Source organism: Apis cerana, linkage group LG10 (genome assembly GCF_029169275.1).
Source record: "Apis cerana isolate GH-2021 linkage group LG10, AcerK_1.0, whole genome shotgun sequence".
Taxonomy (NCBI): Eukaryota; Metazoa; Arthropoda; class Insecta; order Hymenoptera; family Apidae; genus Apis; species Apis cerana.
The window spans coordinates 1,267,250-1,293,808 of NC_083861.1; the positions used below are offsets into that span (position 1 = coordinate 1,267,250).

Here is a 26,559-nt window from a genome sequence, read left to right on the forward strand (position 1 = left end):
GTTGCCTATTTATATATTTCTTTACATTTAAAATAAAATCGTTAAGAATCGATTAAGGATCTTTGATTAATCTTTAATTAAAATTTCTATAATCATCATCGAATCAATAGTTTTTATATATTATTATATACAAAATACATTTAAGAGCTCAAAAACTTCGTATCTCGATGATAAAGAAATAAACAAATAACAAATAATTGCAAAAATCCAATGTTTTTCACATTGGCCTCTCGTTCAAAATAACTATTATTAATTCTCGTCAAATAGAAATCCTTTTGGATAGGTATATAATCTTTGCATACTCGCTTTCACTACGATTTATATTAGTCATACAATCACTGAACAGGTAAGAGAAGAATTACCGGTAGCGCGTAACGAGCTAATAATCTCATCCTTACATAATCGGATCTTTATCAATTTCTCCTTCCCTCGATATTAAACGATCGACCGTATATACCCATATGCTCGATCGTATTTACACGGACGTAATCCATTTCTTGAATGAGATGGATCAGTCGATCGTCTGTTTGAGGTCGATCAACGCGCGATCGATATCGCTTGTATCGAGAGAGAGAGAGAGAGAAAGAAAAAAATACGAATAATCTGCTTCGATTCGCATATAAAGAGGTGCTTATAACTCCTATCGAGAATGTCATCGATTCGTGAGGTGGCTTAATGCGAAAGAATATTTAAGGCAGAATAAATGAATCGTTCGGTCGAGCGTAAGAGTACAGAAGCTAATTGGAGAAGTTTCTTGATTGCAACTGGTTTTAGCGAGGATCGACGGCAAAGCTGGAATGCGGGGACAGATATGATAAGATTGAATGACACATATTGCACCTGTTCGTACGATTACATATTCATTCGCGTTTCGTGGTGCGGATGTGTGCCGTACATCGACGATTTCTTCTCTCAGGGCCACGAAATCACGCCGTGGAAGGTCGCTACGATTCTTCTCTATACATTGCAGTTTAACACTTTGAAGTTTCAGGTGGATGGATAATTCATGGATAATTAGGAAAGAAGAACGAGGAGAATAATTTAATTCCATATTTATTTTTGTGAGAAAAATTGCTGATAATTGATATTATTGAACATTTTAGGATTTTGACAAAGGAAGGAATAATAACAAGTATATCGAAAGTTTCTTGATAAAGCAGAATTATTATTTTGTATCTTTTAAATATATTTTTACTCTTGGAATATTTCTTTGATTTCGAATTGTAGCGCATCAGGATGATGCATTAAACGATTGGAACTTCTTTAGAGGCAATTAAATAAAATATATTGTGCACATCAATGAATGTCATATGAGTGATGTATAAAGATAGAGATCTATCAATTTTAAAAATTGTTGAACGCATTTTCTTGCACTATGAAAATACAGCAATCCGGGTCAAAATTCTATGCACGAGTATTACATAAAGATTCCACAGTGCACAGGAGAAAAAAAAAGGACTATAATTAATATTCCCGTTGGTAAACCGATATATTACATTCGCACGAGACAATCGAGGGCAGTCGACCTATTAAGCGGTGTCGATGAAACCGATCGTTCGATATTATGAAACAAATTAACCTTTCCCCTTGCCCCGCTCTATATTTCCCCGTTCTGAATAAGAATTATTCCTAGGCGAGGCATGCGGTTATCCAACATCTCTTCTCGCAACCTTGTCTTTTTACTTATACTTCCTGCATCGAATGGTTCGTAAATCTTCGTAAAGAATTTCACTCGCGACAGAAAATCGCGAATGGCTCGTTATAAAACACAAATTTTCAATATCCAATGATAATTCCCTAATGCGTCGATCAATTTGCGCAAAATAGAAATTGCAAAAATGGAAGAGGGGGAAAAAAAATAGATCGTTTATTCCTTTAAAACACGGGAATTGCAAGTACGAAATTGATAATTGAAGTCGAAAAAAATTGTTACGCATTTCCTGGTATTGAAAATATCGACTTCAATCCGTGTAATATTGTACGATTCTCGCGGATTCTGCGTCGTTAATATTCCGCTCAGACCATAAACGGAGTTCTCAAACAGACTGTTTTTCAGTCAAGAGGTAGACTGATTGACATCATAATATCTCCGTACGGATGATGGAGTACAACGTGAGCGGAATTCCATTTAAGCACACCACGTAATCTGCCTTTGATCTATGTCTGCTTAATCGTTTGCTCAATTTCTCAACAATTCTCGCGATTCGTTCAAATTGCACAAAATTACTACCTGGAAAAACCGGAAGAAAATTCTTAGATTTCTAAATTTTTGCGCGAGCACATTCAAATTAAAAATAATAAATTCCACTCCACGTGAAAAATAATGAAACACGTTTCTACATTCGTATTAAAAAATCACGATTTTTACAAAATTTACACTCTATTCATCTCTATTATTTTAATTAATAAAAAATAATTTTAAAAAAGAACGTTTAATTCCGTATCTATTTTTATTGTCACAACGCTAGGGATCATTGATTAGTCATTTTTAAGCGTAAACGATGAACGAACGGAAAAGTAATAAAGAACAAAAAAAACTTTGTTGACTCAGCAAACGAGAAAAACAAGAAAGAAGTAACATAAGCTACCGAGCTCCGTATAAATAAAAGATTACAACAACCGACCGATGCTCCCTCGGTGTTCCTCGTCAACCGTTCCTCGATTGCCAACATCTTCACGCGGCGATAAACCTGATTTGCGAAGGATCTCTATCGACGATCTCTTTATCTTCTTTGATAAGCGTAACAAGGCTCGTATTCCCCCCCTCCTTGCACTCATAGATAATAACGCGTATAATTATAACGAGTTCCGGCTTTAACCGGTACTCTCGAAGCGAGATAATAAATCGGCGTGAACGAGCGTGCGTGCACCAGGTATAACCCGCATCGTGCCCATGGCTGTCGTCTCGTGCTGTATGACGCATCGTGGAATAAATGAAAATGTAATTCGTCGACTTCGCGGCTTGATGGAAAAAAACGACTTCATTCGACGGAGGGAATGAGCGATTAACTCGAAGCCACGAGCGGTTCGCTTCATCATTTTTTTCCATCCCTCCTTCCCTCTCTGCTTTTTATTTCTTTGCGATGTTTCAAACGACTCGAGAAATCAAACGAGTGACAATAAGAAAGAAGAGACGGAAAGGGAAAAATCGTTGAAGATCGAGGCGGGAATGTCGTTTCATTACGGACTGTCGGATGCACCGACCTTGTCATTTCCTTTCTTTCGAATATTTTCAATATTCTTACTTACAGGATTTATTTAACGGGTTTCGGCTGTTTGTTTCGAACGTTAATTGAGATATGTTTATTGTTGCCGCATGGAATTTTGATCACACGCGTGAACGTATGCGATTCGTCGACGGAAAGTCCGGCAATTCTTTCCGAGAAATCTTTTAATTCCCGATAATTATGAAAGAAGTTTTATTTTAGCGGGTTTTAACGAAGAAATGTAAAGGATAGATCCAGTCTATGACTCATAATTTTATAAATGGATATCTGTACGCGTAATAATATGCGGTGAAATAATAACTCAAAATTCTATACGCAATTTACAGAATCTCCGAGCGAAAGAAGAGTCAATAATCACGAATTCCTCGTGATTTCCAACGAAAATCAATTACAAACTCGACACGTTCGCGCTCTCGCATATCGAACACGTTTCAAAAAAAAAAAAGAAAAAAAGATAAACGCTAATTAATCGGAGGATATCCGTTCGAATCATACTTTAATCTCTCATTTCGGGGCGACTCGAATAACCTTGCGAATCGAATATCCGGATGAAGGAGTCGCTCGCGGGAGGGTGAGTGGACGGTCAGAAAGGAACGGAAAGAAGGAATTCAATGGACGAAAAAAATAAAAAAGGAGCAAAAACCACGCACAACGCATGCGTGGCTTATCGTCCCTCGGACAGGTTTGCCCGTATATCAGTATATAAACGCGATGTGCATATAAATTCGTTATATACGTATGTACACATATATATATCTCTGTTTCTCTCTATGCAACGTAGAGACAAACTGGTCACCGTCAGAAATACAGAGAGAAAGAGAGAAGGAAATCGTGATTTCATCGCGACTCGGATGTAGAGACAGAGTCGCGTTGCAATTAGAGATTTTTCTGGTTACCAGCAGGTTCGAATTAAAGGGGAGAAAGACACAAAGAGGAGTAACAGTCGAGAAGCTGCAGCTCCGGGATACGAGGCGTATTGGTGGGGATTCAGGGTTACAGGTGAAACGGGCGGGGTAACCAGGCTGTGCCCGACCTTGTCAATGGCCCGCAGAAATCGCTTTGACGCGAGAAGAAATTCGACGTTGCCCCCGGGTTAGATAATTCCTCGTTTTGGAAGATGGAAAGACGAAAGGATGCTGTATATAATGGTTTATCTTGATGGAAAGAGAGAGAGGATTGTGTTGATCGTGGCGATCATTCCGACACGATTTTAATTTAATTATGCTGAATGTTGACAGCTTCTTTCTGCGTAATGTTTCTTCGTGATTTTTTTTTTTTATTGAAAAAGATCTTTATCGGGAGAAGTAAGATAAAAGTAGACGGAAATGATTATATTGTACGTATAATTTGCTTGCGAATAATAATGCTTTGGCTTGATATTCCTTTTTCTTTTTTCTTTTTTTTTTTTGAACGAGTTGAAACGAATAGCTCAATCGTAATTTTTGAAATGTTAAAGAAAATTTGCTACATTGAATTTTCTATCTATTTGGCCATTTTGACGGGCTATTATAATTATAATACAACTTAGTATTTATCTATAGAGAGTTTGAGCGTTTCAAATGCGAGAATAAAATAGAAGAAATCTTTGAATATCGAAATTATAATGGTACTGCAATATTAATCTCGTATTCAATAATTATTGTGGTAATTTCGATAGACACTAAGTTATATTAGCTCATATATTAAATTCATGCATCCATGACATGTTTATACACATAAATGAGGAACGATTGTATATTGTATATACACGTATTAGCATAAAACTATACGTATATGCAACAACATAATAAGTTCTATTAATAACTAGAAAACTACGAATTTCTATGGGACACGCATAAATTTTTTCGAAAATATGGAAAAAATTATTATCCCATCGATCGGAAAATACGATTCAAGATACAAACAAATTTAATCATACTGTAACGGCGCTTTACAATCGATGGAGTCAACTCCTGGAACGAAATTGTGATCATCTCGTATTGTTCGACCTCCTCGATCAAAATTCCTCTCCCTCCCAAACAAACAATAAAAACATGTTATTGAAAACGAAAATTGAACGTTCAAGGGATTCCGCTACTCCTTAAAGAACTCACGATGAAGCCATTCTTCCAGCCACCAATTATCTCCGGTAGCAAATTTACCAAGAGAGTTCCCCCTTCACGAGGTATTCGTACTCCGCTTGACGATACACGCCATAAGGAAAGCAACGGTGACGTTGATCGCCAACCTTGGCAGGCTCCAGGCATTTTACCGAGCCCATAAACCCAACCTTTAATAACAATAATAAAAAAAAAGAAAAAAGAAAAAAGATATTACGCTTGGGATTAGCGGTATGGCAAAGCAAAGTAATCTCTCGAATTAAACACACGGAAACGGAAATTGTCCTCGATTCCGGAAATCGAGCATCTCGAGCGCGTATATTATTCGCCGCGCGTGACAAGATTACTCTTGTCGCGCGGAACGGCGTCGATGCGTATCTCTGGAAGGCGGCTGGGATGAAAGGGTTAAGAGGCCATTCTTTTCGAGAGCCGGCAAGGCCGTGAATTTCGCGGTTTCACCAAGGGGCACGAAGGTCGCGAGATCGTTCCAGACCTGCCTCTCGTTGGAACGCGAAAGGAGAAGTCTCCCCTCGCGGATTTTCTCACACGATTTTGCCGGAACTGACCGCGCCTTCGGTGTGGAAAGGAATTATTTATTGAAAAGGTGAGAAGCGAGTTGATAGATGATTTTCAATTCAGCTACTTTAAACCTCAGATACGATTGATTGAGCTATTTACTTTTGAGATTTTACGTTGATGATATTATATAAAATTTGATACTCGCGCGATACTCCAGTAGCGCTGTAAAAATCGATGAGGGTTAACAAGACTATTTAGAATTTTTAGCATATTAGATATATTTATTAAATTATAATTTAAGTTCGCGTTGATAACTCATAATAAATATAATATACGTAAATATATCAACACTTTGGCTATTATCTTTAACTAAACAATTGATAAAGTTTCATATTACGCAATCTAATCCAGTCAAATACATCGTTACATGCATTATACATGAATACTGTGCGTGGTGTATACAAATAATTCGAATCACGCATCATTATTCTATATTCAATGAGACGAAATGATCAAATAAGATAATTCACGTTTAATCGAATTCAGAGAGATAATACATCCACTTCTCGCAAGCAAAAACCAACTCAACAACGCGTCGCGAAACCAACCACACGCTTAACAGAGCATAAAAACGGTCTCACCGGAATAAGCAAGAGAGGAGGCGAGATACTTCTATGAGCGACTACGCACCGTTTCACGCGTCTCGCATAAAATCCTCTTTCACCTTACCGTATTGGATAACATGCTCTCGTACAGGCCACATTTTCGGCGAATTATGCGGCAAGAGAATGAGAAATAACGAATTCGCGACGTGACGACCAGGTCAAAGAACCTGAAGAGCGAATCTCGAAGAGCAACTTTTTCAAGGGTTATCCGTTTAACGTTCCAGACAACGCACTGATAATGGTTGTTTCGTTGGTGCTCCGTTATTTTTTTTACATCGAACTGTGTTTTGTCGATGCCGCGATGACAAGATGGGTTCGTTGATCCGCGTGATGCTCTGAATAATGCACGCGTTTGAATAAAATCAAGATGTTCAGAGTCCCGTTCTTTAACCCTTTTTTTTGATATTTTTTTTGATATTGCTGAGAAAAGATCAAATCAGTTTCTAAAAATTTATAAAGCCAACATTGGAAAGTTTTTTAAAATTAACGTATCGCTATAATATGTCTCGATATTTCATTCAATTTCTTAATTCCTTCCTGTGTCTATAATTCCATAATTGAGATGCGATAATGAAATTTTAGAATTAAATTCGTTCAAAAATCGGTCACAACGTGTGTAATATAAAGTAAAAACAAAGATATTCAAATCATTAATTCGAAGATCGTTCTCACGTTTACCAATTGGAATTACATAAAAGATACAAAAAAAAAAAAAAAAATACCAGAAATAAAAAGTACAACAGACTTCTTTCCTATTCAATTTCTTCGCACGAAATATAAAAGTATTTATAAAAAGTTTCAAAATCCTTTCGCGAGAAAGGATTGAATCGACGATTGAATCGAAATGAAGATATTCTAGCACGATCGCGCGTTTCTAAAAGTTCAAAGCACGCGTGTCACAGAAGAACAACAATCACAAAAGCGATTTGACGTCGCGAGCTACGCCTTGTTACGCTGGCAGTGCGACGTGTGTGGAATTCGCATAGCGAGAACACCGGTTCCATTACAGTACGTCTTCCTTTCTCTCTGAATGTTTGGCAAACGATAAAAAGGGAATCAGGATCAGCACGATTCTCCTCTCACGAGGGTTGCCTCATTTTAACGAACGATTACGATTTCCAAAGGAAGATGGATTTTCTTTATTGTGCATTGTCAGTGATGGGTCAACATTATGCGCATTTATTGCGAAACATTTAGAGATACATGTAACCCTTCTCTCGTTAATTTCGATCCAATGAAAGTCACGTTCTCTGATCATTGAAAACTGCTTATAAAAATCGTTACCGATACAATTGTTTATTCCAATTAAAATCAACTTTATACATATTTTCTTTCGTATTATTTTCTTGGTTACATAATTTCTCGTTCTAATTTTACGATACAGTTTTATTTTATAAGACACGAAAAAAGAAATCCTAAAAACACTTTATACGATTTAACTCGATATCCCCATCTGATTAAAATTCCATTCTCAAATAAAAAAAAAAAGGGCACGATGTTTTGCAATCACCAAAAACACATCGAATCGAAATCAATCTTTTATCAATCCATCGTTATACTATTTCTCTTGCAAAACCCATCTAACAAACACAATTGCGTACAAATATCCATCAAAATAATCGAATCGTCGAAGAAAAGTAGCATCTTGCAAAATCTTCCCTCCTATATTCCCTTCCAATCCGCTGCGATCGATCGGTGACCGCGTTATGCCACGGTGGCTAGCGATTTATTTTCATTTCAGTTTCACCTTTTTTTATTTTCTCGGTTCGTTAATAATAGCAGAGGAGGGAGGGGGGAATAAAAGGGGGCCGCGTCGCATCACCGCAAAGGGAAGAATGGTGTACGTACATGGCGGATCGGCATTTCATCCCACGTACGTGCAGCCACGCACTTCGAAGCGTCGATGTCGTGTATGACTCACGTGAGAAGGCGCGTTTTTATCGCGCGACACGCGCTGCGATGAAGCGTCGCTGTGATCGATGCCTCGAGGTCGATCGATTTTCGCGCTCGATCATTCAACGAATGGGATGGATTTTATACGTATACGTGACGGTTTATTAATATCGAACATCTCGACTCGACTCGTGGAATGAAAGATCATTTAAATTCTCTCTTTTCGTTTTTTTTTTTCCTTGTTCGTGGGATAAAAATGTTCGTTTAATCGAATTAATTTCGATTTGTTGTTCAGTTGAATGCAAGGCTGTTGTTATCGTAAGACTGTTATTGTTGTGTTTCGCTCGAAAGCTTTCTTTCATTGTTATTATATGATCTCATTACTCGATTCTTTATTTTTCTTTATAGTGAAGAATAATCCTTACTTTTTAAATATATTTTAAAAATAATAAAAAAAGATTTAATAATAGGAATCATATTGCTAAAATATCATTTAATTAAAGAACCTTACCGAATTTTTATTTAGTTTTAATTAGATGTAATTATATTCGATACGCTGCTAATATATTAAATAATTGTTGTATTTGTTATGTATAAAAATATGTTTCAAATAAAAGTTTTTTTATCGAGATACGAAGGTCATTTTATTCTTTGTAATATGCAATATTTTATTATTACGATTTAAAAGAGTATTAAATGAAGTAAAATATATAAAAAATATATAGAATTAAAATCTAATAATTATCAAAATTTTTATATCTAAAGATATATAGAATTGCATGGTAAAATGTTATAGCTATAATCCCGAAAACACATGTACCAATTGCATTGGATGATCGCTTGATATTGATCGTAATGGATTTCGAGTTGAATCGTTCGATCATTAATGTTCGTGCATTATCATAAGAAGATGCTAATTACTATTCTTTTACTCCATATATCTTAATAATTTTTTATTGACCATTTAATACAGCATTTTTCGAACATGTAATATTAAATATCCTCAAAAATTTAAAATAACATTCATACTTTGGTAAAAATGACACGTAAAATAACTGACGATTATTATCCTTTAATATCAAAAGAATTTCGTTTAAAACATTTTCTTACGTAAAAATTTACAAATAAATTCAGATAAAAAAGTTAAATCTTGTATATTAATACACGAGAAATTCTCACGCGAATCATCTCCATTTCCCGCGATTCCTGAACGCGGAAGAAAAACGATACCATACGAAGCGATTTCATGCTGAAACACCGTGTAATAACACAGTGCAACGACACAGGAAGAAACACAATAAGCTTCCGTCAGAGTCAAACAAGAACCCTCAGAGAGGAAACGTGTTTCGATAACCTACATTAAAACGATACCATAAGAGAAAAATCATAAAAGCTCACCAAATCCACGATCTATTCTTTTTTTTTTTTTTTTTTTTACATACAAGAATCCATATTTTGCATAATTCGCAGAGTCGAGTCGCGTTTAGAAATGGCGCCAAGAAAACGACATTCCTGCCCGGTTATGTCAGACGCCGGTTCGAAAAAAGATACAAACGTTGGAATTGTGATGTTATTCTCGGGTGATACAGGTCCTTTCATAGGCCAGGATTGATTCGAGATAACGGTACCGAATATTTCGAACCAGGAACCGGATAGATTGGTTCAAGCTGGTTTTCGTTTAAAGCGATCGCTGGCTTGAAAAAATATAATACTCTTTGAAAATCGAGTGTAATCGTGTTGACAGATGTGGTTTGAATGAGCTTGTCCAACATTATTTAATCTGTGACGAAGCAGTTTTTTTTTAAAGATCTTAAGAATATCACGATCGATTACACTTAGGGCTAATTCTTGGATTGCTGGATACAGTTGGAAGTGTTAAGGAAAATTAATTCGAATGGAATTTTATGTTACGTTTGCAAGTTATTACTTTTTTAATATTTAACCAAAGCAATGGAAATTATTCGACGAAGACGAGGAAGGTGTAGAAATCTTATTTAGTTTGATGCCTCTATCTTTCTTTAAACAGTAACCTTGTCTCAATCAAAAACTCTCAATTTAATCTCGTCTATCCATCTTGATAAATTATTAATATCTAAATCGCCGAAACCGAAATATCTCTCCATTGTTCAATAACACAATTTCCTTTTTTATTCGTTTTCATGATTTCTCGATCAAACAGGCTCTCATTTTTTCTTTCGTATCTGATCATATAATTCAAGGTCTGTCCAATTAACGATACGATACTAATTACCAACATTCGAAATTATCAAAAATGATCTACAAACGTCCATGAAAATATACGAGTAGTAATTCTTTTCTTTTTTATTTTCAAACAATCTCGATTATCATCGTTCAAAATTTTCGAAAAGAGTTTCAAGGAATATTCACGAAGATATACGAGTTAATTTTTCTTCATCAAATCCACAATTTTCGAGATTATCTCGAGGATACGTATTACTCGTGAATCATCAGATCTCATTTATCATTTTCAAATCGTGCGATTCCATTTTGATCATAAGAACATGAATCAGAAAAAACTGTTTATAAATTTGTTATTTCGATTTAACGAATTTTTACAAAAAGAAACTACTTTTTGTTAATTATGCGCAATAAAAGTGCGCAAAAGATACAATTTATTGATTTATCGTTGCTTTATTAATCACGCGTAAAAATAATAAATTGAAATTTTTTGTAACATTACATTATTCTGAATTTGCATTCATATTCTTATACGTACATTACGTCTCACTGGAAAGTTAAGCAAAAAACGAAGCTATAACTCTCTTGCTGTAAAATCTACAATTTATTTTCACATATCAAACAATTTTCTTCCCCATCGAATCTCTATTTCCTCCAACAATCACTCTTTCAACGATTTCATTTATCATCTCTAAAGAATCCATGTAAATTGAATCACACATTCCTTCATTTCAACAATTTTTCCTCCATCCTATCTTTCCAAACAACAATTTCAATGATAATAACTCATTCGCATTTATCAATCGCGAAAAAAAAGGATGAAAGAACCCGCAAATAAAAGTCGAATCAAGGGGGCGTGTGTATCCAGTGTATCTAAACGTGTAATCCAGTCTTACGAGCGTTTGCAAAACGTTCACGAGCCTTCAAAACGTTAGCAAACGAGCAACTTTAATTGCTCGTCTGGTGGGGATCGTTAGTAAGGAATCGGTACGCCACGGGATAATTATAATTCGCTACCGAAGGTCAGTTATGAGTTACAACCCGTGTGAGATCGTAATTTATACGGCAACACGGGTGAAATTGCGATACACGATGAATATATGGTAACATGGACACGTCCACCACGATCCTATACGCTTGTAATTACCGTGGCGGATTTTGTATGGATTTGCCTGTTCGTAATTGGCTCGCTCGTGAAATCGATATCTCGAGGGAGGATAGTTAAGGATTGAAGAGGAGAGAGAGAGAGAGAGAGAGAGAGTAGCGTTGACAATGAATATGGATTTATAAAGACCTCGTGAAAGAATAATACACGTTGCGATCGATAAACTACACTCGATCTTTCTCGAAGTGGATGGCCAATGAAATCGGTTTCCGTATCAATATCCTTTTATTTTTCTTCGTTATATATCATTGCCTTCGAGACGTTTCTTTCACCTCTGTGTAAGCGCAGAAATTGAAGAATTTTGTAATCGACGAGCAAAGTTCGATTTTTCAATGGAATCGATCGATTGGTCAGCTTAAGAAGCCGCGTGTCGCGCGAAACAAAATGCAAAACATCCGCGAAGCGAATGGTGGCGCAACGGTGAAAGCTGATTCGGAACAATGGAGAAAAGTGGCGAATTAATACGCAAACCTGACTTTTCCTTCGAACCGGTCTCCTGGTGTTGAATGTATCGAAACGTGAGCGAGTCCTCGTCAAGATCATACACGATAACGACACGCTACAACGTTATCCACTTAGATGTGTAAGATCGTTGTATAATCGATGTTACGAGTACCATTATTACAAAGAGGTGTACTTTTTCGTGGGACAAGCATAATCTAGCTTCCAATAGCTTGGAGATTTATCGCTTGGCTTTGTATTAATCGTCGAAAGAAATTCAAAGAAGATGCTTATATTCGTGAATATGAGAAAAGGAAGGGGAAATAGTATCTTGTTGTAATGTAATTTTTCACTCAAATAATGGAACGGTTTGCAAGACTTCATTTAGATCGGAATCAGACAGGCGAGCTGTCATTTTTCAGCTTCGTTTTTATTAACAACGATGCTGTGCAATTTGACGAGGTTTATTAATATCGTAAGGGGGAATATATAAATATACCGAGTGACAAAGCTGCCAACTCTTAATTACGTTGCGTCATTCAATTTGCATCAGGTCTTTATTCTTTCGATTGAAAGTTGATTGAAAAAATTATATACGATGTATACAAAATCGTTAAGAATCGAAAGAGAAACCTTCATCCGTCATTGATCTCCATTATAGATTTCTATCTCTTTTCACGGATAAAAGAGAGAGAGAGAGAGAGACATATTTTTTTACTTACATTAGAAACGAAGCATGAGTATTATCTTTCCACGTATCATCATCAATACGATCTATTTGAAGGCGTTCGAATTAAGTATTAATTTGAATCGATCGTAATCTTCAAATTTATATAAAATTCCGTGAAATCATCACGATGATGGAGATTTAAGAGGATCGTTACGTATTTAAAAAACAAACATGCCGAGATATCGTAGTTTCGAAAAATTAAAATTCCAATCTAAAATAAAGTGACGGAAAACTGATACTTAAATCCCATTATAACTTTGCACGATCTACGATATGCACTTCGGCGAATCAATCCTTATTTCCAAATACGATTCGCGCTCCAATTCTCACCGTTCTCCCGTTACCATCGCATATCTATTCTCCTCTCAAACGAGTACTGCTGCCTCAACGTCAAACGTCGATGGAGAGATCAATATCAAAGATGCAAGAGCAACGTGGATGATCCGAGATATCCGAGATTGCAGAATTGTGAACGATTGCGCAACGCGCGATTTCACGCGAAACACGTGAAAAGTTGGCGACGATTGTTAACTCACGTGTACACAACCGTTACGAGAAGGCGCGCGCGCGCTCCTTCCTTTCTGCCCACTTTCTTTTCGGCTTGCCTAAAATTACGAGACCGCACGCACACGCGTCAGAGATGCCCCGTTTGCGCAATTTCGTTCCTCTGTCGAACGAGAAACACGGCTTCGTTTCACGATCGTTTGTCGAGAATTTTCATCTGCGGCCGATAAAATTTAAATCTACTATTTGTTATTGGAAAAAAAAAAAAAAAGAAAAAAAAAGTCCAGAGGAATTGTGCCGCGTAATGCGATACAAGTTAAGAAACAAGGACATCGAATTTGATACAGAGATATTTTTATTCGAGATGGAGTTTGTATTTGTATTACAGGAGACGTAGAAAATAAAAAGAATTCGTGAATCAGGGAACGAGAAGAGTGGAAAAATTTAGAAAGAAAATTTCTGTAATTGTAATCGTAAATTAAAGAGGAAGAGAATTTTATTTGTATGAATTACAAGAAACTTTTGAAGAGAAGAAGATAGAAAAATTTGATTTATTTGATATAGAAAATTTCTGTAACTGTCGAATGATGATATAAGTTGAGGAAGAAGAGAATTCGATTTCACTTATATTGGAATATGATTTGTATCGAATCATAGGAAAATTTAACGTAGGAAAAGGTAGCAAAGCAATATACATTAAAGAAAGAGGAGGTCGAGCGTTTTCTCCGTCCCTGGCCTTAAGTCCGACACACTTGACTAGCAATGTCTGTTACGTAACTTCTGGCATGAGATTGGTTTATAAGTATCGATTGAAGAAACACAGTCGGAATATACGGCACGTTTTACAAAATGTGACTATATATTTAAACTGTTATGAAACTGGCGTATATTGAACGGGGAAGATCGTTCCACGTTCCAGTCTTATTAAAATAATACAAAAATTGTTCAAAACAAGAGCAAGAGGAAAGAAATTTATAAATAGTCTAGAATTGGATCGAGTTAACGTGAAATTTGTCGTGAAAGAAAGAAAGAAAACGGAAAGATGAAAAAGATGAGTCTTTTTTTACGTTTGAATTTAATACTTTTGTATGAATTCACGTCGAACCATTATACCAACGTTCCAATAATCAACTGAACACACGATTTCCAGCAATTCTATTGAATTCCGCTCGCGATTATCATCCTTCTCGGAATTTTCCGCTGCACGCGTTTAAAGATATTTATAAATTGTTTCACGCGGATCCGCGCGTGTCTTCTCGGTATAAAACGTGCAAGATAAAGCACAATGTGGACACGGGGAATACGTATTATACAAGACACATAAATTATCGAAATATGAATTATTTATAGATTTAGGAATGAATCAACAGATTTGATATTTATCTCGATTAAATTTTTTTTTTAATTTAATAACTTTTTATAATTGCATCTAATCTCGATACACGATTATATGATAAAAAATATGATTAACATAATTATAACTTATTTTTTTATAATAATTAGCTTGATAATTTCTTTTTATCTATACAACAAATACGTACAAGTAATTCTTTAAATATATTAATAAAAATTCAAAATTTGTAATGCACGAGTAATTTTTCATATATCTTAGAAGAAAATTTAGAAAATTTACAAAAGAATATAATGGAATATTATGTTTCTTATTGTAGAATAAATCACTGAAATGAATATCTTACGATTTAAAATTTTACTCTATCTTATAACAAAATAACAAATTACGAAGTTATATCTTTAAAAAGATGATAATAATAACGAAACTTTAATTTCTTCGATATGATATTCTACTAAAAAAGAAAATAGTAAAATATATACTCGAATTATAATTAACCAATTGCTAATTATATATTATATTGAAATATATATTCAGAACATGAATTATAAACGCTATAATAATAATAATAATTCGAACGTATATAATGATGAAATCGAAACGGAAATAAATCTCTCGTTTACTTAAACGTATATATATAAAAACTCACAAAAAAAAAAAAAAAAAAGAAGAATAAAACGAATAAACATGTTTTGATGAATGGGCCGGATGAAACTGTCGGTTGGAGAAAATTACACGACTTCGATACTTCGGTTCGATAAAATGCGTGGGTCGTGCGAAAACGCGATTACACGTTTACGATAGGCCGCCAATTCGATTATCTCCATATCGCACGATCGACGCCCCGGAGGGGAGCGCGTGTCCAAAGCATCCGTTTAACGACAATGCACGCCATCCATCCGGCGTTAAACGATAATCACGTCCCACGTGAATTTGCAAATGAACTCACCGTGAAACACTTTCGTCGCACGCTCTCTAACTCACCTCGATCGGTACCCAATTAAGCATTTCATCAGTGTGCGTTTCTCTTGACCCGATCAAATATAATTTTCTGCCGGAATATTTGCCATTCAACCATCTTTACGAAGGGGAAAATTTTTTTTTTTTAATTCTCCTCGGATATATACTTGTCCACGCTTGTTAATTCGAATGATAATGGGTTTCTTTTGGCCGATCCGGTTCAACGAACGAATCAACCCAAGCCTTCGAATACGTACTACCTACGTGGAAACAGTTCACGGGCACGGATACAACGTTCCGGGTCGATTAGATAAACGGCCGACGGAATCGGCACCGGTGTAATAACGTAATGCACGAGAGTCAGGCGATCGTGTCCGGGTTCGTAGACGGGGTCCGCTTCTCTCGCCGCGAGAGAGACCCATTCACGAACCTGCACAATATACCTCCGATCCACAGGGCTTTCCACGTCCGCCTACAGGATTCGATCAATCTTCTATCTTTTGATCGAAAAATATCGCCAAAAATATTACTAAAAATGAAGCGTAGAAAAATAAAATAAAATAAAATAAAAAAAAAAACAGTACATTCATCTTTTCAATAACAACACGACACAAAATCAAAAAGGAAAATCCATTTGGTCCGTAACGAGAGAGGATAATTCGTCGAGGTTAAATAGGCATGGTAATCGCAGACAATGCCTACGTGTATTGAATCACGGAGCACAAAGGAGTTTAAGAGGATACGTACGGACGAGTACAAGAGAGTTACAGGTGTCCATTGACGTGGCTCATACGTAATATTCACCCGAGTGAATACTGGTTGAGCTCGACGATCTGAATATTCGTCTAGACAGAGAGGGAAAGAGAAAGAGAAAGAGAGACATGCGGATATCCGCGTAGCGAGAACAACGCAGCGCGGTTGCCCTCGATACCCTGAGCGAGTAGCAAGCAACGTTCCACCATCAGGACCAGTTTCGTTCGAAGCTGATCAACTTCCTTCTCGCATGCCTGTACGGTGAAATATCGATCGAACAACGTCGAAATATCTTGGAGCATTTCACACCTTGCTCGAACGACCCACCCAGTTTTATTTCGTCACAGCTCGCGCCGTCTTCGCGAGTGACGACGATAGGGAAAGTTCGCCATATAATGGGTTTATCGTTGAGAGAATGCTCAAATAGCGACACGTATAACCAACCGGTCGTCGAAGAAACGTTTTCGAGAGAGGGATCGATCGGTATTGATAAATTTTCGAGAATGAATTAAAACGCGGCTGTAAAAATCGGAGGTTGTGAAAAGAAAAGAAAGAAAAAGAAAAAGAGCTGGAACGATGAAACGGGTTTACAACATCGTGTTAATAATAAACGATGTTAGTTCTTATTCGGATTTGTTTTCGAGTTGGGGACCATTTTATCCTCGCAGTTAACGTTTTATACGCGGGGATATAAAGTGAAATTGAAAAAAACTCGACGCCGGTTTATTCGATTTCCTTATAAGGAAAGTTTTATTAATCGTTTCGTGCACATCGGATAATTTCTACGTGCGTGGGGCGGGAGGATATTCTCGAACGATGTTCGGTTTCCATATGGAAATTTGTACGCGATGAAGGATAAACTAACTCGTTGAAAGAATTCATCGAGATAACGAGCATTGGAAAACTCTGTCGTTCGAACAACGTGAAAAATATTCCGAGGACATTAATACACATCGCTAATATCGCACGTTAAACATCCTGCCTAATGTTTATTCTATCTTTTCTAACGATTTCTAATGATTCTATTTGTAAGATTTTCCTATCCATTAAAGTTCGGATTTTTCGAAAAAAGAACTCTTGATCGATCTCGTTATAAGAAGAAAAATTTAAAAAATTTCGAAACTAAGAAACGTTATGACGCAACAACGAAATAATTAAATATTAGCTTACATCAATTCGATAAGGAATCTCCAAATTAATCGGTACATAATAGCGTTTCAGAAATAGTAACGGTAAGCTTGAAGGTTCTTCTAAGACCTTCGATCGCTCTATCCCCACAAACATTCTCCACGATCCCTTCGCACTCTCGAGCGAAATCTGTCTACGCGAAACACATGCCTAATACCACTTCCTGAATCGTATCGTGCGTAAATCGGCTCAAGGGTCGAAGGAGTTCTGTGCTTGTTTTATTATCCAAGAAACAACTCTCTCGACCGTAGCGATATTCTCTTCGAAACGACGTCACACAGGCCTCTCCTTGCTATAAAACGCTTACAATTACAATTCTTCGGGGGGATCGAGGCGAGCAACAGAACGAGACGGACAGAACTACGGTTTTCACGGGGATAGGAAGAGCGGAGAGGAAGATCGAAGGCAGCCAATCCCTTTCGACCTTGCTCGCGATCGGAAATGATCGATACACGTTCGAATTCCGCACGCACACCATCGTCGAACCATCGTGGATCAGGAAGCTGTCCAAAGCTTGGCCTTGCTTTGCCAAAAGGAGTCGAATAGAACGGCCGACAAAATCGCGAGCAGGTAAATTAAAGAGAGAAAAGAGAGAAAGAGAAGAGAATACGAGAGGAAACCGAGAATTAGCTTCCGACACGTTCGACAACGCACCGTTCACCCTTGGAGACTTTATCGAATAATATGCCTTTCCACCCGCGGTCGAAACAATGGAAACGATCGGCTCGCATGCGATCGTCTGAATCACCGCCGACTCGATCGCCCCCTGATTTATGTATTCGCTGAAGGAATCGTTTTTAAGGAATCGTATTACCGCGAAGGGATCTTGTTTATTTCTGCGGTTGTCCGTTAAATATTGTAACCCTTCACGGTCGAACATGGTAAATTATAGCACGTGTGTAAATCGAATTTTTCTGAGGAATATATACGGAATATCGTGAATGGGGAGGGGAAAAATTCGACGGTCTTCGAGACGTGTATCTCGAAGAATTATATTTTCAAGTGCTTCGGGATTAATGTCATTTGACATCGAACCGATTATTATCTCCCTCACGATCTGAAAAAATATTGTCATCATGTATATGCATAATACGGATATTATAATAATATCCTCGACACGTAATAAATTAATAAAAATATATATATATATATATATAATTACACGTCGAAACGTTGATTTAGATGGGGCGATGATCGAATCGATGGCGATTATATGTTGAATGCGCGTCTTTATTAAAGATCACGCTCGATAATGGATCGATTCCGAGTGTGGCAAAAATAACATCGCGGTTGACGATTAATCATAAATTGTGAAACGCGACTAATAACTTTAATTACCATTCGCGTGCTCGTTCGCGCTCGCTCCCGCGTGTTGACAAGAGGGAATTACACCTCGGTTGGCACAATATGGATTTACGACTACGTCGGGGAAAAGAAAGGAGGTGAAGAATCGAGGTGGGAATCTCGACCAAGATCTGCCATTCGAGAGGATACCGTTGCATTTATAACAAAACAATGTCACGATATTACGAAGATACATCTTAACAAAACAATTGAAGGAAATAAGCTTAGTCGCTCTATTCACTGGAGAAAAAAAAACACAAAAATGATTCGTCTATTTTATGAAAGAATACTACAGGCATTCTATTTTTCACGAATATCAAATTCCGCAAAGTTATTAATATCACGCTCAAGTATCGCAATAATTGGATTTTATTTTCATCTCAAAGCTACATTTTTTTTTCCTTTTTAGCGATAATTCTTAATTTTTTACGTTTCTTTGAATTTTTTGATAGCAATTTTTGTTAAAATAAAATTTTGAAAACGTATTATTCACATTGAGATATCAAAGAGAAGTTTTCTTTCTTATAATTTTTATTTTTTTGCTTTTGTCATAAACAATAAACAGCACATTTTTTGTTACTGGAAACAGAATGAGGGAAAATTTCAATGAGCACGTTGCTTGAAATTCCCTCAACTGACTCGACTCAACTCACTTTCTGTGAAATATCTATCGGAAGAATCGCACAGGAAGCGAAAAGAGCAACTCCTTTCCCGGTAAAAAGACACGTGAATTCGCATATAAAGGAGATGCATCGCACGCGAGTCGAGCACGATAAAAAGAACGTTTTCCACAATTTCTCTGGCGTGCGGAGGACAAAGCACGGAAAAGGATCGAATTAACCGCGAACAGGGAATCCACGACACCTTTCCAGCTCCGTATCCGATTAAGTAACGGCTCGTTTACCGATTAACCAATTATCTTTGCGCGATTCGCGGGCGTGCACGCAGCCTTGCGATTACCCAATAATATATATCTCGCCTCGTCGATGCCTTTCTCTTTATTATGAAAAATCCGCGCACAATTCGCCGGTGCTCTTGCACCGCAGGGGGAAGGTCAGGTTTGCGCCGAGAAACGCACGAGCAACGAGGCACGCGCCAGGTTTCAAAAAAATGAACTTCAAAAAAAAAAAAACAAAAAACGCTCATGGCAAACTATGATCAATTATGACGGAATTTGCTACAAGCATTTCAACGTTCAAAGTGTATTGGTGTATTTGTATTGGCAGCCAAAAGAAAGCAATATATCTGTTCGGTGAAGTTTATTTATTTGATAGATCAGGAAAAAATTTTCTGCATTGGTAAAGATTTAATCTGAACTGTTTTTTTTTTGTGGAAATTTCGAATATGTGTAATAGTTTCGGAAAGTATTCGTATGATATTTTATAAGGAAATTTATTAATTTTAAAAATCTCGATTGTAATTTGAAATTTATATGGAACAATTTCCTTTTTTGTCGAGAAATCTCTTTTAGAGAACGAAATCTAAAGTTTTCGTTTTATTTATTTATTTTCTTTTTTATCTTATGAATACAATTTTACCTGGAAAGTTTTTCTTACAACGGAATGATAAATTAAATAAATCTTTTCTGTGAAATCTTTTCAATATGAATTTCACGCTTTCAAAGAGATTTCCTCGATAAAAAAATAGATCCATATTCAGTTCTTTACATTCTACATAAAAACATTTTATTAAATCCACGACTCTTAGATTAGATAAATTTCCTGAAATGACTATATATTTGCAATACTTCACGCGAATAGCGTGTGACGTTTATACGAAATCCAACCTTTAAATCGGTCGAGACGCGTAAGACACGTAACTACATTCTTACCTTGAAAAAAGATGAAGGCTACAAGGCTTGTTCGTCCCTTTGACGGATCTCTGGCGATCGTTACACGCTAGATCTCGGCCTCGTTAGATCACGGAGAGCTGAAAAGGAAGCGGCCAGGGCGGAAGCGGCGTCAGTCCTTGCCAGAAATAGAGCGAATCGAGCTCCTGTCTGGCTCCTGATCGGAATATTTAATCGCGACGAGACCCGAACAACGATCTAATTCCCGCGCCACGGTTAACACGGCAGGCGATGTCCTCGCCGCATGACTAAGACTCCGGCTCGTAACACACGAGACGAAACGTTTTCCAAGAAACTATTAAATCGTTTCGAGGATTTGCAACAACGATCGTGGTTAAAGGATGAATCCTAGCTTGGCTGAGCGGCTCAAGGGTACGTGAAACTGGCTGACAAAATCCACGAAACGAACTGAAACAGTTCCTCGATGAAACAGTTTGGAAGTAGTTCAGTTTGATTTTATTTTTTAAGAAATTGTTAATTTATTATAATGTCGAAAAATCGTGTTGCCTCGATATAATATATGCAGGAGAAAAACCTGATGTCTCTCTTTTTTCTTACATCATCGAGCAATTAGAAAAGTACAAACTTTATTAATATTAATTGAATTTGTGATGATATAATTAAATATATCTCATATAGATGTTCCAATTTTTAATGAAGGAAATAATAATAAACTCACGATTGCTGCGAAACAATAATAGATCCAAAGAATAGATCCACAATATTTAATTTATCTAATGCGAGCTAAAAATAGTATATTTTTACTTTCTATATTTATATAAAATTCTTTCCCTCATTCTTTCCCAATAACAAGATAACAACAAAAAGTTATTGTTAATCCTCGTCATTTTAAGCTTTCAACAAACCTCGCGGATCACTTTCGATCAGAATGACGAAGGCGTTTCGATCGGCGCCTTCCCACGATTTACGAATCGCGACTTTTCTGACAGGTGCATTATGCTCGATTCGATTATCGCACCTATCCGGCATTCCATCGCGATGATTCGATTCGATTTCTCGAAACGTTGATGATTAAACGGTCGATTAAACGTTTCGACGACGCACAACAGCCATTAACACGGTAAATCGAGATCCTCTGGCTCGTCTGAGCGGCGGCACGCGATCGGCATAGCCGCTTCTCGTGACCCGGATTCGAAGTCGTGATTCCTGTTCTAATGGGACGTTATCGCGATACGATTGCCTGCCGGGATTACCTGGCTGGGAATCTGCCTCCCACGCGGACACCGTGGTACCTGTATCGGCCGATTATGAAACGAGGATTATGCACACGACGACGGCTAATAAAGCGCGGTCTCCTTTTTGCCGGCGCGGGTGCGTTCCAGTCCAATTAGGATTCCTCGGGGATACAGAGAATGATTTAAGAAAAATTGCTACCGGTATTTTCATGGGAGAGCCTGGCGGAGATCTAGAGTAAGTGATACCGAGCTTGATATATGGATCTGGTTATGTACGAGTTCGATTTTTTGAATCGAAATGTTAGAGTTACCGAGTTGAATATTGTGCTTGCGGTGAACTACTTCTCGAATTTTTTTCCTTGGCAAAAAGTAACGCTTCTATGGGAAATCGTTGTCGATAGTTTTAGAATAGAATATTGGTGATCTTAAGATCTAATCGTGATAAGAGATATAAAAATTGTGTTTGGAACGTTTTTACGATAAAACAGGAGGAAGCGTGAGAAATATTAATTAATTCTGACTAAATGAAATATTTCGTTAATTGAACGTTCGTTTAAGAAAACCTGATGTTATTAAAAAATATCGCATCGCATTAAAGCACCGACGGAAAAAAATATTCCAAGTATGCTCCACCGATTTAAGATATTAATCGAGAAAAGCTGATCTGATCGGTCCTCATCTTTTGCGTTCTTCTTCAAGGGGGTAAGCGCTGTTCGAAGAAGCCTGACGCGTCGAACCGTCATCCCTCGTAACCTGTTCATCGTTGAAACATCCGTGAGCGGGATTAAAGCAACAGAGAGAAGAAGAGAAATACATTCCTACCGGCGCGTACCTGCACGAAAACGTTGGAAACAGGTTTGCGAGGGGCAGAAGGACTCGCCCCGCGCTATCATTCCTCCGTCCACTGCGAAAAGATCGGATTAATCATCCTCGTGGCGAGCGAATCGAGTGCAAGATTAGAGAAAAATCGCGTAGGTCCGCGATCGAAATTCGAGATAATTTAACAAATAACATCCATTTCGAACACGAGAATCGAGAATTTGACCAACACGCGTTATCTACAATCAGGAATCACGGTCAAAGATCGCCTTCTCGAAAAGTAGTACGCGTAAAAAGAGGCTCGTGAAACAAGCCAAAGGTGATAAAGCAGAGAGACCGAGAATTGCTCCCCGGCCGCTTGACTCTGGTTCGGGCGAAACCGAAAAACGAGGGAAAAAATGATCGAGATAAGCGACGATCGATCGTTCGACGCGCTTTTATCCCGAGAAAGGACAGCAGACAGCCGGCAGAGCAGAGACTGGACCCCGGATAGGGCTCGGCGAGCAGAATTCTCACCGGGTCCCTTCCCTTATTCCCCGCTTCGTCCTTGCGCCTAGACCCGCCGTCTCCTCCTCGTGCACGAGTGTCTCTCTGTGTACATACACACTGTAAACGCGTGTATATATATATATACATACACACATACGTGTACATACACATACACACGTCCGGGGAGGAAGAGAAAAAAAGATCGATCCTCTCGGCCGTGGTTGTGTGTGCCGCGCGGAGAGCTGGCCGCGTGCAGGATCGACGTGCCGTGAGCGCGCTCGCTCGTCTCACCAGGGTGGGAGATACGAAGGTATAAAACCGATCTGGCCGACTGGTGGCAGCCAGTCCAAAGGCCAGATGTGGCGGCGGCTCTAGTCGCACGCGTGCGAGAGAGACGATCACGACACGGCGTGCGGTACTCCCGCGAGGAAACGCGAGGAAACGGTAGGGAAACCGCGGATCGAAACTCGAATATACACGCAAACACACGCACACACTCGCGCATATATATACACACACAATCTCTTCATGGTTCGACACGGCGATCGCCTAGCAGCCCATCGTCTGTGAATTCGTGCGCACGATTATTTTTCGACTCTCGGAGACGAGGAGAAGAAAAGGAGGAGGAGGAGGAGAAGGAGAAGGAGGAGAAAGAGGAGGAGGAGGAGGAGGAAGCTTTAGGTACTACGTTAGGGAGAGACACGTTGCTTCTGCTCTCGTGTTTCGAGAGGAGAGAGAGAGAGAGAGAGAGAAAGGACAACGAACTCGACGAGGACGTCGAGGACTCGCTCCCTGGGACTTGGCTAGGCTCTGGTCTCCTCCTCTGGGGATTGATCGTTGAGGCACGTAGCACGGTATCGAGAGGCAGATTCCTTTCTTTTTTGGGGTTGATCGCGGTTTCTTGTGGAATATTTATATATTCATATATCGAATCACCAAGTTATTGGGTGGTGATCATAGAAGGGGGAGAGTGCAACTCCTAGGTGCGGATTTCTCTTAGAGACCTAGGAGATCGATCTTCCTCGGTTCTCGAGAGGTGTGTCACGGGGTTTGTCTTGGAGTGATTTTGACGAAGTAATAAAAAGAAACAGAAACAAAGGAAGACGAAGGAAGAAAGATAGCCCGGAACATGTCTGGGATTCGAATCAACGTGGAAGAGGCATCCAACGATGGACGCGAGGATCTCGTTCCCGATGTAAGTGAATTATATATATGCAATTATTGCCGCGCGTTGACTTCCAAGAGTCTTCCTTTTATCCAACCGTTTTAGATGTAAATGATAGGCCGGTTACGAGACAACCGTATCGCGGAACACTGTCGATCCTTTTCCCAGTAACAACTATCCCTAGCTGCTTTCTATTCCTTCCTTCCGCAATTCAAAAGTCTCGATTCCTACGGCTCGACGAGATCTAATCGCGAATTATAAAATAATTCCATCGGACTTTCACGGTGAAAAAGATGAGTTCCACCCATTCGGCGGGAAACTCTTTGTAAAAGATAATAATAATAAAACAAAGAAATTGTTCAGATAAAAAAGGAATATAAAGAACGAGTCGACAGCTTGACGACTCAATTTTCGACGAACAGGCAAAAAAAAGAAAAAATTGCAATCGTAAATTTCGTGATCGCTCTCTGATTTCTAGCGATTAGCGACTCTGGATCGGTTACATAAAATAGGTGTAAAATTTAAGGAAGTCCGCGAAACGAAATTTCACAATGTTATCCAACTAGGAAATAGAATTCTGATTTAATGCATCGTGCGTAATTAGAATAGGAAGCAACAAGTGTTCTGAAAGCTATTCCTATCTGAAAGGTAATTAACATTACCGTGCGGAAACCGTGGTTCAACGAACGATTATCGAAGAGAACGTTAGAACTCGTAATATAATTGATCCGATCCAAGTGTCCTGGTAAAAGGCGTCGAACAGTTTAGGTTCACGGGCATGCGTATATATATAAACGGCGTAACACCGTTCACCGCGAATACTTAATAAGTCCGACATCCATCCAGCAGCCCCGTTTATGTAACGCAAAACCGACGAGGGACAACCGCGGCTAAGTGGTAGGGACGTTTTTAGTTGAGAAACGAAGGACAATATATTCGTTCCCAGATACGTTTCGTAGGAAATAACGCGCACGAAAGGCGAACGCGATGGCGAGGAATCGCGTATACGAATTGCAATATCACGCGTATTGTGCAATCGGGCCGCCGAGACGCGTGAGAAATTCGTTTGAGAAAACTTTCCACGAAAAATCGAACGCGTCGAGAAGCACGATCGGAGCGGGAAAGAGTTTTCACGTTATGGTACCGTCTTCTTTGATGGAGTTTAATTGTTCGAAATCGTATCGGAAGGATTGTGCGACTGTCAGGGACTAACTTAAAAACTTGCATTCTGTGAATCATTTCGAATTTCAATATAGGAGATTCATAAGTTTGATTGACAATAAACGGGATTATATTATAATATTCTTTTCAAGTTACCCCATAAATTATGATTTATTTCGATATAAAAATTGAAATCAACATAATTGTTGTTAAAGTCGGGGAGTATAGATTTTTTTTTTTAAATACCAACTCATAAATATAAATTTTTCAAAATGTCTTGGACGTGATTTACACTTATGATTCTTAAATCGCTATAAATCATTTAACCATCTCTTTATTTCATCAGAATAAATGAAGATATATTACACGTATCAAATATGTTTCATATTAAATAACAAAGATTCGTTGATATAATTTCTCGATAATTTTTCTCTACACATATGCTCTATCGACTGGAATGGAATAAAATATTTGTTGCCCGTAGCGCTAGATTCGAACTTTTAAATAACTTTAGATATTAAAGAATAAATGCACAGCTGGTTGTCACGTTTAAAAGAGAAAGAAATGATCGGAACAGACATGTAGGCGTCACGGGATAAAAGTAGACTATGTAACTCGAGTTGAAAAACGGATTTCCATAATTCCGTAGAAACTGGTAACTGGCCACCTGTAGGCCGTTTCTCACATTATTCGCGTTTCATAATTTCTTCACAACGTTTACGAGCCAGATTGCTTCTCGATGCAAATTTCTAGCGAACCTCTGGATGATAATTCCTGAACGAAGCCAAGTTTACGGCTATTACGATAGATCAAATTGAAAATTCTATGTTAAATTATATAAA

The 26,559-nt window shown here is 38.0% G+C and overlaps 2 protein-coding genes and 1 long non-coding RNA gene across 4 annotated transcripts in view; 1 reads left to right on the plus strand and 2 right to left on the minus strand.

The window, feature by feature from the left end:
• Positions 1-26,559, minus strand: part of LOC108004445 (nuclear migration protein nudC) — a 101,366-nt gene that overhangs the window by 59,400 nt on the left and 15,407 nt on the right. The gene's annotated exons all lie outside the window — the stretch shown is intronic.
• LOC108004453 (uncharacterized) overlaps positions 1-26,559 on the plus strand; it is a 66,503-nt gene that overhangs the window by 26,564 nt on the left and 13,380 nt on the right. Inside the window, exon 1 of one of the 2 annotated variants that reach the window (XM_017067381.3) lies at positions 23,614-24,586. The exons of the other annotated variant lie outside the window; for it this stretch is intronic. Within the exon in view, the coding sequence (XP_016922870.1) occupies positions 24,521-24,586 (66 nt within the window). The 5' untranslated portion in view covers positions 23,614-24,520. Of the gene's footprint in view, positions 1-23,613; positions 24,587-26,559 lie in introns of those variants that run through there. 2 annotated transcript variants of the gene reach the window in all.
• Positions 1,144-23,621, minus strand: LOC133666743 (uncharacterized). The gene is made up of 2 exons (XR_009831280.1): positions 2,625-23,621; positions 1,144-2,230 (listed from the first exon to the last, which is right to left on the minus strand). It is a non-coding gene; the product is annotated as an uncharacterized LOC133666743 (long non-coding RNA).